The 13389-nt window shown below is 56.7% G+C and overlaps 1 protein-coding gene and 1 long non-coding RNA gene across 3 annotated transcripts in view; one reads left to right on the top strand and one right to left on the bottom strand.

Moving 5' to 3' along the window:
- Positions 1–13389, bottom strand: part of LOC115831733 — a 24276-nt gene extending 10887 nt beyond the window's left edge. The window contains exons 1-2 of the long non-coding RNA XR_004027218.1: positions 13380–13389; positions 8281–8288 (exon numbers count right to left, since the gene is read on the bottom strand). This is a non-coding gene — a long non-coding RNA (uncharacterized LOC115831733). The remainder of the gene's footprint in view (positions 1–8280; positions 8289–13379) is intronic.
- The window catches only part of PDE6B (phosphodiesterase 6B), a 43687-nt gene continuing 38635 nt past the window's right edge, over positions 8338–13389 (top strand). Inside the window, exon 1 of one of the 2 annotated variants that reach the window (XM_030800845.1) lies at positions 8338–8810. In XM_030800845.1, coding sequence (XP_030656705.1) covers positions 8343–8810 — 468 coding nt within the window. In that variant the 5' untranslated portion in view covers positions 8338–8342. The remainder of the gene's footprint in view (positions 8811–13389) is intronic. The other variant, XM_030800846.1, reaches the window with a different exon arrangement.

The following is a 13389-nucleotide window of genomic DNA, read 5'->3' as shown; positions in this document are numbered from 1 at the left end:
ATTATCTCAGGAGTGGGTGCATTGTCTTGGGAGTGGGCTCCTGATAAAAGGATGAGTTCAGGCTGATTTCCTCTCTGTCTCCCCTGCTTGCGTCCCTACTCTGCCCCTCACCATAGACTGACCCTGGCCAGATGCCAGCACCAAGCTCCTGGACTGCCCAGCTCCCAGAACTGTGAGCCAAATAAACTTCCTGATAATTTACCCCATCTGTGGCATTCTGTTACAGTGGCAGAAAATGGACTCAGACACATGGTTCCTGAGAGAAGGTGGATGTCATTCTTATCCTTGTTCCTCTACAGGCAAGGTGTTGGTGTTGGGAGGTTTTTTTCTGGCTTCTTTCAAAATTTGTTCATGTTTGATTTTATGTAGTTTAAATATGAGATGCCTAGGTGTCATTTTGTTTACTTGTTTTCTTCGGGGACAGAGTTTTTTGTTTTGTTTTGTCTTGGCATTTATCCTGCTTGGTATTCTCTGAGCTTCCTGGATCTGTGGTTTGGTGTCTGACATTAATTTGGAGGAATCCTCAGTCATTATTGTTTCAGTTTTTTTGTTGTTCCTTCCTTCCTTCCTTCCTTCCTTCCTTCTTTCCTTCCTTCCTTCCTTCTTCCTTCCTTCCTTCCTTCTTCCCTTCCTTCCTTCCTTCTTCCCTTCCTTCCTTCCTTCCTTCTTCCCTTCCTTCCTTCCTTCTTCCCTTCCTTCCTTCCTTCTTCCCTTCCTTCCTTCCTTCTTCCCTTCCTTCCTTCCTTCTTCCCTTCCTTCCTTCCTTCCTTTCTTTCTTCTGCTTCTGGTATTATTTGTGTTACACCTTTTATGGGTGTCCTACAGCTTTTGGATATTCTGTTCTGTTTTTTTTTTAGTGATTGTTCTCTTTGCCTTTCACTTTTGGAAATTTCTACTGAGCTGTCCCCAAGCTCAGAGGCTTTTTCCTCAGCTGTGTCCAGTCTACTAATGAGCCTATCAAAGGCAGTCTTCATTTCTGTTGCCGTGTTTTCTATCTTTATGTTTCTTTTTGATTCCTTCCTAGACTTTCCATCTGTCTGCTTACATTGTCCATCTGTTCCTGTGCTGTCTACTTTACCCACTAGAGCTCTTGGCATCTTAATAATTGCTGTTTTAAATTCCTGGTCTGATAATTCCAACATAACTGCCATGTGTGGTTTTAATAGTTGTTCTGGCTCCTCAAATTCTGGTGTGGGTTTTTTGTTTGTTTGTTTGTTTTTGTTTTTTGCCCTTTAGTGTGTCTTGTAATATTTTCTTGATAGCCAGACATGACGTACAGAGTATAAAGACCTGCCGTAAAGATGCCTTTAGTGATGCAGTTGTAAGATGTGGGGGGAGGGGAAGCATTCTAGAACCTTCTAACCAGGCCTCAGTCTTTAGTGAACCTGTGCATTGGGCTGTGAACTTCACAAGGGTTTCTCAGCCGCCCACCCCTCACCTTCTTAGGTGGGACAGGATGGCTCGAGGGGGCAGAAGTTGGATATTTCTCTTCCCCCGCAGGTTATATTCTAGTTGAACAGTTTCTCCTGAGGGCAGATCTTGTTAAGGACAGAATGTTCTGGTGTGTTTTAAAATGATTCCATTTTCCATCCTCCTACCTGCGGAATGAGATTTTTCTCTGATATTCACTGTGAGAATGTGGTAGAACTCCTGGGGTAAAACACACACGTGTGGTGTCCGCCGTGACTGGGTCCCCCTGTGCTGTCCCCCATGACTGGGTCCCCCCGTGCTGTCCCCCATGACTGGGTCCCCCATGGTGTCCGCCATGACTGGGTCCCCCTGTGGTGTCGCCATGACTGGGTCCCCCGGAGGAGTTTGGAGTTGCCCGCACTGAGCCTCCAGGGATATATCAGCTACAGTTCAGGTTTCCCCGCCCTGGAACAGGCTCCTGAGGTGGTTTCCACTGATGCATCTCTGCTCTGGCAAACCATGGCCCCTGTCATTGACAGGCTAGTGCCTACCAGCCCCTCAAGTCTTGGGTGTACCAGGTACCCTCACATTTCAAGCTATTTTGGGTGTGGGAAGAATTGTTGATTTTCAGTCTGCTCAGCTGACTTGTTGTTAGGGTGGAGCAGCAGCTCCTGAGCTCCTCACGTGAGGTGCCAAAGGCTGGAAGTCCAGTTTGGGCAATGGCAGGTGCTAGACTCAGAACGTTCCATGCGCAGGGGCTCCCCCGAAAGGCGTTCTTTCCCCAGGGCTCCTCCAAGCCTGGCTAGTACGGTCTCGAACTTCAGTCTGAGGCTGGTCCTGCCCAGCCACCTTCCTTCCCTCTCCTTCCACAGGTGCCACAACCACACCCCCACCTGGTTCCCCACCTGCTCCTCCTTCATCTCCCTTCTACCCCTCACAGGGAGCCCCCATCCCATAAATCCACTTCCTATTCTGCCTTGGCATCTGCAGGGCAAGTCCCAGATGGCCTTGGAATGAACAAGCCCCTCCCTTCTCATGCGTAGTTCTCGAGAATACCTGAAGAATGTGCCAGGAATGCAACCACCTGGTCTAGGGAAGGACCGGCCGGACAGCCCTGGCTCTGCTCCTGTGCCTCCTAGGGCAGGATGTCCCACACACTGTAGCCCCGTGAGTCACCCCTGGCTGTGGAACCCAGAGCAGAGTGCACCTTTGGGATCCCTCAGCTGTGTGAAGCGGGGCACACATAGACAAGGCTCCATTCGTTCTGGGCAGCTTTCCCGAGCCTCGGGGACGCGCTCACCATGGATCCTAGGCTTCTGCTGTTCCCTGCTGCCTGCCTGTGAGTGATAAAGTTGCTTTCATAACTGGTTGTGTGCGTGTTCTGTCTCCCTGGACTCGTGCATGTGAGTTGATGCCAGTTCACGGTAGTGGGAGGTCTCTAGGGTCCTCCCCGAGGCTGAGTCCAGGGCATCAGTCAGGAGTCCAGGCTGAGTCCAGGCTGAGTCCAGGCGGAGTCCAGGCTGAGTCCAGGGCTGAGTCCAGGGCACGCTGGAGTCCAGGGCATCAGGAGTCCAGGCTGAGTCCAGGGCACGCTGTCTTAGTCCAGCTGTGTTGCTGTAAAGGATCACCTCGGGCTGGGTCATTTGTAAAGAAGGAGGTTTCTCTGGCTCACGGTTCTGCAGGCTATACAGGAAGTCTGGCACCAGGGTCTGCTTCTGGTGACAGCTTCAGGAGCTTCCACTCGTGGGGGAGGTGAAGGGGACCCAGCATGCCAGGGTGGGAGAAGAGGGGGGTGGGGGCCAGGCTCTAACAACCTGAGCTCACAGGGGGTGAGAGAGAGAACTCAGCCCCACAAGAGGAGCACCAGCTGTTTGTGAAGGATCCACCTCCATGACCCAATCACCTCCCACCAGGCCCCACCTCCAACATCAGGGATCACATTTCAACATGAGGCTTGGAGGGGACCAACGTCCAAACAAATCAACAGTGAACCTGCTTCCCAGCATCTGCTTCCTGGGGAGTCCCAACTGACACCAGCCCCAGGGTCTGAATCTCTTGATCCTCTGGAGCTGTGGGGTAAATCAGTGCTTCTCACAGGGGGACCTTCCTGTGGCTTTTTTTTTTTTTTGAGGCAGAGTCTCACTGTATTGCCCAGGCTGGAGTGCAGTGGTGTGATCTTGGCTCACTGCAACCTCCGCTTCCCGGGTTCAAGCAACTCTTGTGCCTGAGCCACCCAAGTAGCTGGGATTGCAGGCACCCACCACCACACCCAACCAATTTTTGTATTTTTAGTAGAGACGGGATTTCACCACATTGGCCAGGATGGTCTCAAACTCCTGTCCTCAGCTGATCCACCCACCTCGGCCTCCCAGAGTGCTGGGATTACAGGCACCCACCACCACACCCAACCAATTTCTGTATTTTTAGTAGAGACGGGATTTCACCATGTTGGCCAGGCTGGCCTGTGGCCTTTTTGGTGGGCCTCCCCTGCGCCTTTAAATCAGGCAGCCATAGCTCTCATCTGCTGGTAATCCTCTTCTGTTCAACTGTTCTTTGTAATTTCATTCCTTTCTACCAGTTCAGTGATTGTTTCTCCAGAGAGTTGCCATTCTCTTTTTTTTTTTGGAGGGGGGACGGAGTCTCACTGTGTTGCCCAGGCTGGAGTGCACTGGCACAATCGCGGCTCACTGCAAGCTCCGCCTCCTGGGTTCATGTCATTCTCCTGCCCCAGCCTCCTGAGCAGCCAGGACTACAGGCACCCGCCACTACGCCCAGCTAATTTTTTCTATTTTTTTAGTAGAGACAGGGTTTCACTGTGTTAACCAGGATGGTCTCAATCTCCTGACCTCGTGATCCGCCCGCCTCAGCCTCCCAAAGTGCTGGGATTACAGGCGTGAGCCACAGCGCCCGTTGCAGAGAGTTGCCATTCTAACATTCATACCCATGCCATCTACATTTTAAATATTTTATGGATGATCACTATGGGATAATAGAGGAGAAAATAATTTTTAAAAAGACTCTGCAAAATTACAATCGTTCTCCTAATCATGAGATGCTTGCTTCAGAGTTTCGGGATCCATCCAACATGGGAAGTCAAAGCCTCTCTGGGATTCTACAGGGCTAAGATGCACAGTTGCTCAGGTTGTGCACAACACAAGGGCACCCTATTCACATGAAAACATCTTCATTATTTTGAAAATCTGCAGAGCACTGTGTAGACACATTAGGGATTACCTTACATGAGGCTCTACTAATTTATGATAGCAATTATTTATGTGCTGTTATGGAAAACTGGGAGACAAAAATGAATTACTGTTTTGAGATCTTATGAAGCTTGGAAGACAGATTGGCCCTGGGGAGGCAGCGGTGGCTGCAGTTTGCAGGGAAGATATCTGCCGAGGAGGAATCTGTGCACACAACAGGCCCCAATGATCTGCACAGAGCCACATGGGGCTTTGGCTGAGGACTAAGCTTCGCACGCATGGCACAAAACCCCAAGAGCTGAGCAAGAGTGGCCACCTGGGAGCCCCCTGAAGGCTGCACCAGGACAAGGCCCCTCTGACCAGGGCAAGTGGAGAGCCCTGAGGAACCTCGGTTGGTTATGGAGACCTCAGAAAATCCCGGCCACTAGAAAAGAAGTGTTTACATGATTGAAAAAAACGTTTGCAGAAAAGAGGTGAAATGACAGAACGAGGGAAAGACTCAGCAGAATGTAGCCCAGAGACATCGCGATGGAGATGTGAGCTCACTTTCTGTCTCCTCATCAACCAAGAACCCCATAATCAAGGGCAGAATGCTCCCTGTGTCCAGCACTGAGACCGAGACTGAGATGCACCAAGAGATTGAGAAACTGAGACCCACAGACGCGCAAAGACCTACAGATGCACAAAGACCCACAGACGCGCAAAGACCCACAGACGCGCAAAGCAAAACACGTTCTGACGCCCCGTGTCAGATGCGTCCTGAAGGATGAGCGATGGTTTCTGCCCGCTGAGAAGTATCCATCTGGAGCTGAGATTTAAGCCCCTCCACCCCACGGCAGCAGGAGTCTCTCCCCACGCTGGCGTGACCCACATGCAGAGCACGCACACATGTGAGGGGCGCCAGCTGAGAGGAGGTGGTGCCTGCGCCCCCTCCAGGCTGCACCTCAACCTGTCCCACCCTAAAGTGAGACAGACTGGATCCCTCACCGGCCAGGGCTGCCTGGCGTCACACCAGCTCCCTCTGCTCTCTGCGCCATCGTCCCCTCCATGTGGCTTCCCAACCCACGGACACCCGGCATCTCCATCAGCCTTGGGCCTGGGCACAGTGAGTGTTTTCCATGCATTTGTGGGATTTTTAAAATAAACTTCTGTTGCCCTCATTAGATTATAGGCCTTGTGAGAACAGGGACCAAGTCTTTTATGGATGAGGGGCGGATGTCCGGAGTTTCAACATGGCACTTCCAGGGCTACAAGGAGGTAAATGGATGAAGAGCTCCTGTTGAGTGGAGGCAGAGGAGCCCTGGGGCCTCTCTATGAAAAAGCAAAAATAAGCACCATGGAGCAGGTGGTCGTGCCGCTGGTGGGAGCGGGATCATCCCGCTAGGCACCAACCGCCCCCAACCAACAGAGGAACACAGGCTCTGCACCCCCTCATCACACACAGAAACGTCCTCGGCTGTATTCAGATCTGAGCAGGAGCGGGTGCCGCCCTCACATCTGGAGGGAGCCTGAGACTGCCCGACAGGAGCCACAGGTACCACATGACGAGGACCCCCTTCCAGACAGCCCCCTGCCCGGCTCCTGTGGACCCTCCCCCCAACCTTTGCCAGGCGGGGACCGTGGTCCTCTGTGGCGCGTCGTCTGCACCCGTCTTCATCGGGGGCACTAGCACCTGCCACATACTCAAGGGGCAAAGTGGGGGCGTCCAGAAGGGGGTTGTGAGGAACTGGGGGACGGGAAAGAGCCCGCAGAGGAAGAAGGAGGTGGGGAGGGGCTGCGCGTGCATAGACCTCAGGGCAACCGAGAACCTGAAGGCTCCGCCCGGCCGCCATCCTCACATCCAGGCCCAATGTGAGCTCCGTCCCTGGGAGTTGGGAAATGCGCCCGGCAGGCTCTGGAGGCTGTTCTGGGACTGAATGCAAAGCAGGCGACCCTCCACCCTGGCCCCAAACCCAAGCACCGCAGCGGCCCCGCAACCCCTCCCCCCACCCGCATCCCCACTCCCCCGTCCCCAGTGAGAATTCACTATTTTTAGGAAAAAGGGGAAGCCTCTCAGCAGATCCTTGAAAGGAAGTGACTTTGTGACTAAGCGGAGGCAGGAACATCATGGCACAAGGGCACACGTCGCACGCCCAGCTGGGCCCACTGTGGACAGTGAAAGGGGCCGAAAGGGGCCGGGCGGAGACCAAACTACACCGGTCACGGTCAAGAGATCTTTATTGGAGGTATCAAGGGGAGAAGGAAGGGAAGAGAAGAGAAGAGAGAGACAGAGCTGCTGGTGTGCTGGGTTTTATATCCCTTGGGCCTACGTGGGGCGGGCCCAAGGGAAGGCGGGAGATGCTTCTTTCTGATTGGCCCTCCTTTGGCGGGTTCAGACAGTGCCCGGTCAAGGAAGGGAGAAGAACCCGGAACCGGCGCCATTAAGGTACCCCTGTTGCCTAACAGACAGAGCAGCCTCCGAGACAGGCAGCTGCCGCGGTGCAGCCCAGGGCCCTGGCAGAAGCTTCCCTGGGGCCTGGCCTCGTGCTGAGAGAACTCTGCGCTCCAGACGGCACCCGGCTGTCATGCACACGTGCTCACACAAGAACACACACACCTACACGTGTGCACACTCACACTCCGTGCACACACGTATGTGCACACTCATGCACGCGTGCACACACGTCTACCAGCTGAGTGCAGTAAAAGAACCATATGAAAACCATCCTGGTTAAAAGTATGGTGACAACATGGACAGATAAACTGGAAAAGATGGGAAGAAACCTTAAGCCCAGGATCTGGCAGCACAAAGGTGCCTGGAAAGCTTCAATCAGCGTTTTCATATTCAGGGAAGTCAGGAACACTGCCACCCGCCCACCAGGCCGGCGCCCATGCCAGACCCAGCCAAGGTGCTTCCGGCCACATCACCCCTGCTGGCCCACAGGGAGCTGGCCCAGGAGCTGAGAGGCCTATGGGAGCAGGCAGGGCTTGCTGCAGTGACAGCGGAGAGGAGAGGCCGGGCTTTGTGGCCAGGCAGCCCCCAACATTCAGGTCCTCCTGCCACCGACAGCCATGTGGCCTCAGAGCGGTGTCACCCAGAAGCTTGTCCCAGCTGGGGCCTGACAGCAGGTGAAGGCTGACTAGCGACTCTGGATCCCTCAGAGTGTGGGGGAAGGTGGATGTGGTCCCACCTCCACGTCCAGGGTCCCCTTGCTGGCCTCTGGGCATTTGGGTCCTGGTGTGATTACCCGGCCCCCTCTCCCTGCACAGGGTGAACTGCATCTCCTGGAGGCAGGGCCAGTGCCCCACCACCTCCCCAGCACACCCCAGCCCAGGTCTGGGCTCCCAGGAGGGCCTGGGGCCACCTGTGGGACCAACCCAAACCCTCAGGCAGCTCCGCCAGCAGAAAGCATCATGCTGTGTGTGGGATAACCTCCTCAGGGGATTAGCTCTCAGGGCCTGGTCCGCTGGAAGCCAAATGCCTGTGCCCAGCTGCCCGTGACCCCTGCAACAGGCAGGAGATCCCCAACAGTTACTCCCAGCCTTCATTCCACGGGGTCTGGTTTTCCTGGAAGGCGGGAAGTCCCGGGGTCTGAGGAGAGGGAGCGCAGGCCCCCATTTGTAGGAGTGAGTCAGCTGACCCGCCCCCGGGGTTCCTAATCTCACTAAGAAAGACTTTGCTGATGACAGGGTTTCCTGGGAGTCCACGCGTGCCTGGAGCAGCAGTGTCTCCGGGGACAGGCAGCCACCATGAGCCTCAGTGAGGAGCAGGCCCGGAGCTTTCTCGACCAGAACCCCGATTTTGCCCACCAGTACTTTGGGAAGAAACTGAGCCCCGAGAATGTGGCCGCAGCCTGCGAGGACGGGTGCCCGCCGGGCTGCCACAGCCTCCGGGAGCTCTGCCAGGTGGAGGAGAGCACGGCACTGCTGGAGCTGGTGCAGGACATGCAGGAGAGCATCAACATGGAGCGTGTGGTGTTCAAGATCCTGCGGCGCCTCTGCACCCTCCTGCAGGCCGACCGCTGCAGCCTCTTCATGTACCGCCAGCGCAACGGCGTGGCCGAGCTGGCCACCAGGCTCTTCAGCGTGCAGCCGGACAGCGTCCTGGAGGACTGCCTGGTGCCCCCCGACTCCGAGATCGTCTTCCCGCTGGACATCGGGGTCGTGGGCCACGTGGCTCAGACCAAGAAGATGGTGAACGTCAAGGACGTGGCCGAGGTGGGTCTGTGCGGAGCCTGGGTGTTGTACCCAGGCGGGTTAGAGAAAACACCACACTTTGAGACGAATTAAGAGTCCGTTTATTTAGCCAGCGGCCAAGAGACGGCTAACGCTCAACGTTCTCTCGGCCCTGAAGAAGGGGCTAGATTTTCTTTTATACTTTGGTTTAGAAAGGGGAGGGGGGTCTAGTTAAAACAATTTTACAGAAATAAAATAGGCAAAAAGTTAAAAGGATAAATGGTTACAGGAAAGCAAACAGTTCCAGGTGCAGCGGCTTTAAGATTATTACAAGGTGATAGACGCGGGGCTTTTGGGCGTTATCAATCAGACGAATTCCTGGGAACTGTGGATATTGCTCGCCACGGTATCTTATCAGTTAATTGCATTCTTGGATGTGCTGGGAGTCAGCTTGCACAAGTTAAGTCCTGGAGGACGGGGCTGCCGTGAAGGAGCCAAGATGGAGTCTGTCTGGCTCTTAGCTAAGGGAGAGTCAACTCAGGTGGAAGCAAGGCTAGGTGATTAAAGGAAGAGGGAGAGTCTAAAAACAGGGTAGTAAACACCAGGTTGGCATTACATCGGGGAGGCGGCTGTGTGCATCTTTTGCGCCTGTCCCAGGTGTCCAAGGGTCAGCTCGGATCCTCAGGCCCCCAGGGAGGCCTCTCGTCAGGCCACAGGTTTGTTCTGTGCTCAGGAGCAAGTACCTAGAGCCCCCTCCCGGCACTGTGCCCTGGCCGCCTGCCTCTCCGACTCGGCTTCTGGCTCGAGCTGACATCACGTGGCCACTGAGTTGGTTACACCTGAGTCTAGGAGCCTCAGCTGAAGCAGACTCAGTCTCAAACCAGGTGCCCCTGATTCTGCATCCACGTCCCATGGTGGGGGCCGTGTAGTCCGTGTGAGGACCCCTGGCTTCCAGGAAGACTGACCAGATGGGGGCTTCAGGGCTCTCTGGGCTGGGAGGGAGGCCCTGCCTTGGGATTTGGGAAGAAGAGGTCACAGTCGAAGGTGGTGCAGACGCCCACAGGGAGAGGGAGCCGGGGGAACCCCAAACTCCCACTGTGGCAGAAGCAGCTTTATCCCATGGGAACCCACGCCGGCCGCCGGGGAGAACAAACCTGGTAGCCACTGAGCACAGGGGTCCAGGGTGAGACTGGGGAGGGACAAGAGACTGAGAATCGAATGAGGCTCACTAGAGTCACTGAAGGAGGGAAGGGCAGGGCCTGTCCATGCAAAGCACAGGCTGGGGCAGACGCTTCCCGAGGACAGAGGCAGTCCTGGTGGGACTGGAGAACAAGCGGGATGTGAGGTGCCTGCCAGACTGGGTGAGGGCAGCGGCCAGCAGAGACCTGGAACGGCCCTGAGGAGCTGCCCCGCAAGGGGGCTTCGAGGAAGAAGGGGAGTGGGGAAGCCCCTTCTCCCTGTCCTGCACCTGTCCCAGCTTCCCCTCCCCTTTTCTGTCCCCACAGCTAAGGAGGCTACAAGAGGCCCAGGCAGCCTCCGCTCTTGCTGGATGAGCCTTGGGAATTACCCACCAGGCCACCAGCCCAGGGGCAGGCATGGTCCCTCCTTCCCAGGCAGCTGGGGAGGGAGTGGCAATCCTCTTTTTTTTTTTTTTTTTTTTTTTTTGAGACAGAGTCTTGCCCTGTCACCAGGCTGGAGTACAGTGGCACGATGTCAGCTCACTGCAACCTCCGCCTCCCAGGTTCAAGCGATTCTCCTGCCTTGGCCTCCCGAGTAGCTAGGACTAGAGGCGCCCGCCACCACACAGCTAATTTTTGTATTTTTAATAGAGACAGTTTTGTCATGTTGGTCAGGCTGGTCTCGAGCTCCTGACCTCAGGTGATCCACCTGCCTCGGACTTCCAAAGTGCTGGGATAACAGGCATGAGCCACCACACCAGGCCGGAAGTGGCAATCCTCTTATCCCAACGGTAGTAAGCAAGCAGCAAGGCAGTGACCTAGATTCAGTAATCCCCGGGTTACCTTCATCTCCACCTCCCTCCTAAGAAGTGGGGCACCCACAAATCAATCGTGCATCAGGAGCATGAGTTACCAGGAAGCCAGGAAACTTCACAGCACTGGGGCCTGGGGTGGACACCAGCTGCCTCCTCCCTCCCCCTGTTCCCTCCTCCCTCCTCCCCTCTCTCTCCTGCCGCCCTCCTCCCTCCTTTTCTGCCGTCCTCCCTCTCTCCCTTCCTTCCTCCTGCACACAATCCCCAAGACAACTTCTCATCCCCACCCTGTCCCGAGCCTGGGCTGTGTCCTCGCTGCCAGGAGTTTGTCCCAAGCCCAGGCTGTGTCCTTCTTGCCCCCAGGAGTTTGTTCCCTGCTGCCACCACCCCTTCACCCCTTTGTCCCCACCTGGTTGATGGTCTCTTGTCCCTGCTCTGCGGGTCCCCCTCAAACTGCTGGGCTGTCCTAGGTCCTTCCCTCAGCCTGGCCTGTTCCCCAGGGCTGTTCCAGGTCCTGCCACCCCCACCCCCAGTGCCATGGCCACACCTGCCCCAGGACTGACCTCCTCCAAGGCCTCTCCCCTGCCCAGTGTCGCTGGTGCCACTCCAAGGGGCTGGGCGTGGTGTCTGCCCCTCCATTCTGTGGAGTCTTAGTTATCTCAGAGTAAGGGAACAGAAACTTGAGTCTAAATTGCCAAAAAGAAAAGCAAATTTTCATGAAGTGCAAATCCTCATGAAATGCATCTCAGCACCCTAAGCACTGCCAAGTGGCTTCTGGGTTCATGTCTCCGTTTACAGAAGGGGGGACTGAGGCAGAGCACACCTCAGTCTGGCCCACTGCACCCTCTTCGGAGGGTGTGAGCCGCAATGGCCATTTCAGGAGAGCAGCTCGTGGCTGTGGTGCAAGAGTCCCTCAGACGGGGCGTGGGTGGCCAGCACGCAACACCGGGCCACCCGGAGTCTCGCCCACCTGAGCCCTGTCTCCCTGTTTACACTGGGGAATCATGTCTGCCTCGCACGGGCACTGCCGCGGCTAAACCAGCTCCTGAGCACGGGCGGGCCTTGAGTCTGCAGGCCCCGGGCAACCAGCTCCTCCCTGAGCTGTGAGCGTCCGTCCTCCTGGAGCTGAGGGTGCCCGCCCAGGGCGAAGGCTGCAGTAGCCTGGCCTGTGGGCCCTCTTGTCCCCAGGGGTCTGTCCCAGGAGCCACCACGGAGGGAAGGGCTGCCCAGGGCTCACATTCTCGGGCCTACAGGGAGCCCAGGCAGTGCCAGGCCACGTGGGACCAGCTTCTGGGAGGTACAGGGCTTCAGCTGATGGCTCCAAGTCCCTGTCTGCTCCCAGAACCCTGCGACTACGCATGTTGTGTGTCACAGCAGCCCCCCGGGGAGACACGGTGGATCCTAAGGCCTGCACAAGGGGGGCCCTGCCAGGACTCAGGACTGAGCACAACCTTCCTGGAGCCTGGCCCAGGCCTGGGTGTGGATGGTGAACCCTAAAACCTTGGGCTCAGGAAACACAGGACCCAGAAGGTGGACACCAGGCCCCCCTCCATCCCTCCCAACATGTCAGCAGCCGGGTGAGAGGCCCTGCCCAGCCACCCAGTGTCCACGGCCCCTAGACAAGCCTCTTGGCAGGAAGGAAGCACAGGTCGGGTGCAGAGAGGGAGGAGCGAGTGGGCCTGTGAGGCAGCACGGCCTTCCCCGTCCCCCACTGTGCACCCCGGGCAGGGACGCCACCCACACCTGATGAGGGGGAAGCCACCAGCCCCACCATCACCCCTTTGTGGCTCCTCAGACCTGCAAGAGTTCACAGCGAGGGCAGCTGGGATGGACGATCCTGGAGGGCTGGTGGAGCTCGGCCACGGCCACCAAGTGGCGGGACAGGACTCACACCCCGGCTCTGACTGTGCAGCGGTTTCTGAGTCCAGCTCCGGCCGAACAGCCACGGACCCCATAGTGCTGTGCGTGCAGACTCAGCCTCCACCCCCTTCCAGCTCCTGTCCCTGGGACCGTCATGGGAACCCCTCCCAAAGGCCCGTCCCGGGACCCTGGTGGGTCCCCTGACCCCTGCCCCAAAACACCTCATCACGGGGTCCTGCACGTCGCCAGCAGTCAAAACTCTTGGACTCAGTCCTGTGGTGGCCTCTACAAGGCTGGACAGAGCAGGGGCATTGAGAACACAGGCTGGGTGGGAACCCGGAGACAGAGGGAGGAGGGCGGCAGGGCCGTCAGCCATGCTGAGCACAGACGGCAGAGGAGGCGTGGGGCTGGGGCAGTTGGGGGTGCTTTGGAGAAGCCACAGTGGGTGTGAAGGCCCCAGAGCAAGGCCCAGCTGCTCGGCTATGTGAGCACACACAGCCGCCTGGCCTGCTAGAGGCAGAGCAAATGCAGGGGGTTCCCAGGAGCCTAAGAGTCCACAGCTGCCGCCTGCTCCCAGGCAAGGCTCCTGGCACGTCTGACCAGGAGGCTCTGAGGAAGCAGGGAAGCCCGGACTGGACAGTGGAGAGGAAGAGACCAGCAGGCAAGGGCCCCCTGGCCAAGCATCACTACAGGGGACACAGAGCCCAGAGGGCACCAGAGGAGAGAGACGGGGCCGGCAGGGGCCATGTGTTAATCTTCACCAACAGACAC

The sequence above is a fragment of the Nomascus leucogenys genome, chromosome 20 (assembly GCF_006542625.1).
Source record: "Nomascus leucogenys isolate Asia chromosome 20, Asia_NLE_v1, whole genome shotgun sequence".
Lineage (NCBI taxonomy): Eukaryota > Metazoa > Chordata > Mammalia > Primates > Hylobatidae > Nomascus > Nomascus leucogenys.
This window is presented reverse-complemented; position numbering and strand designations above follow the sequence as displayed.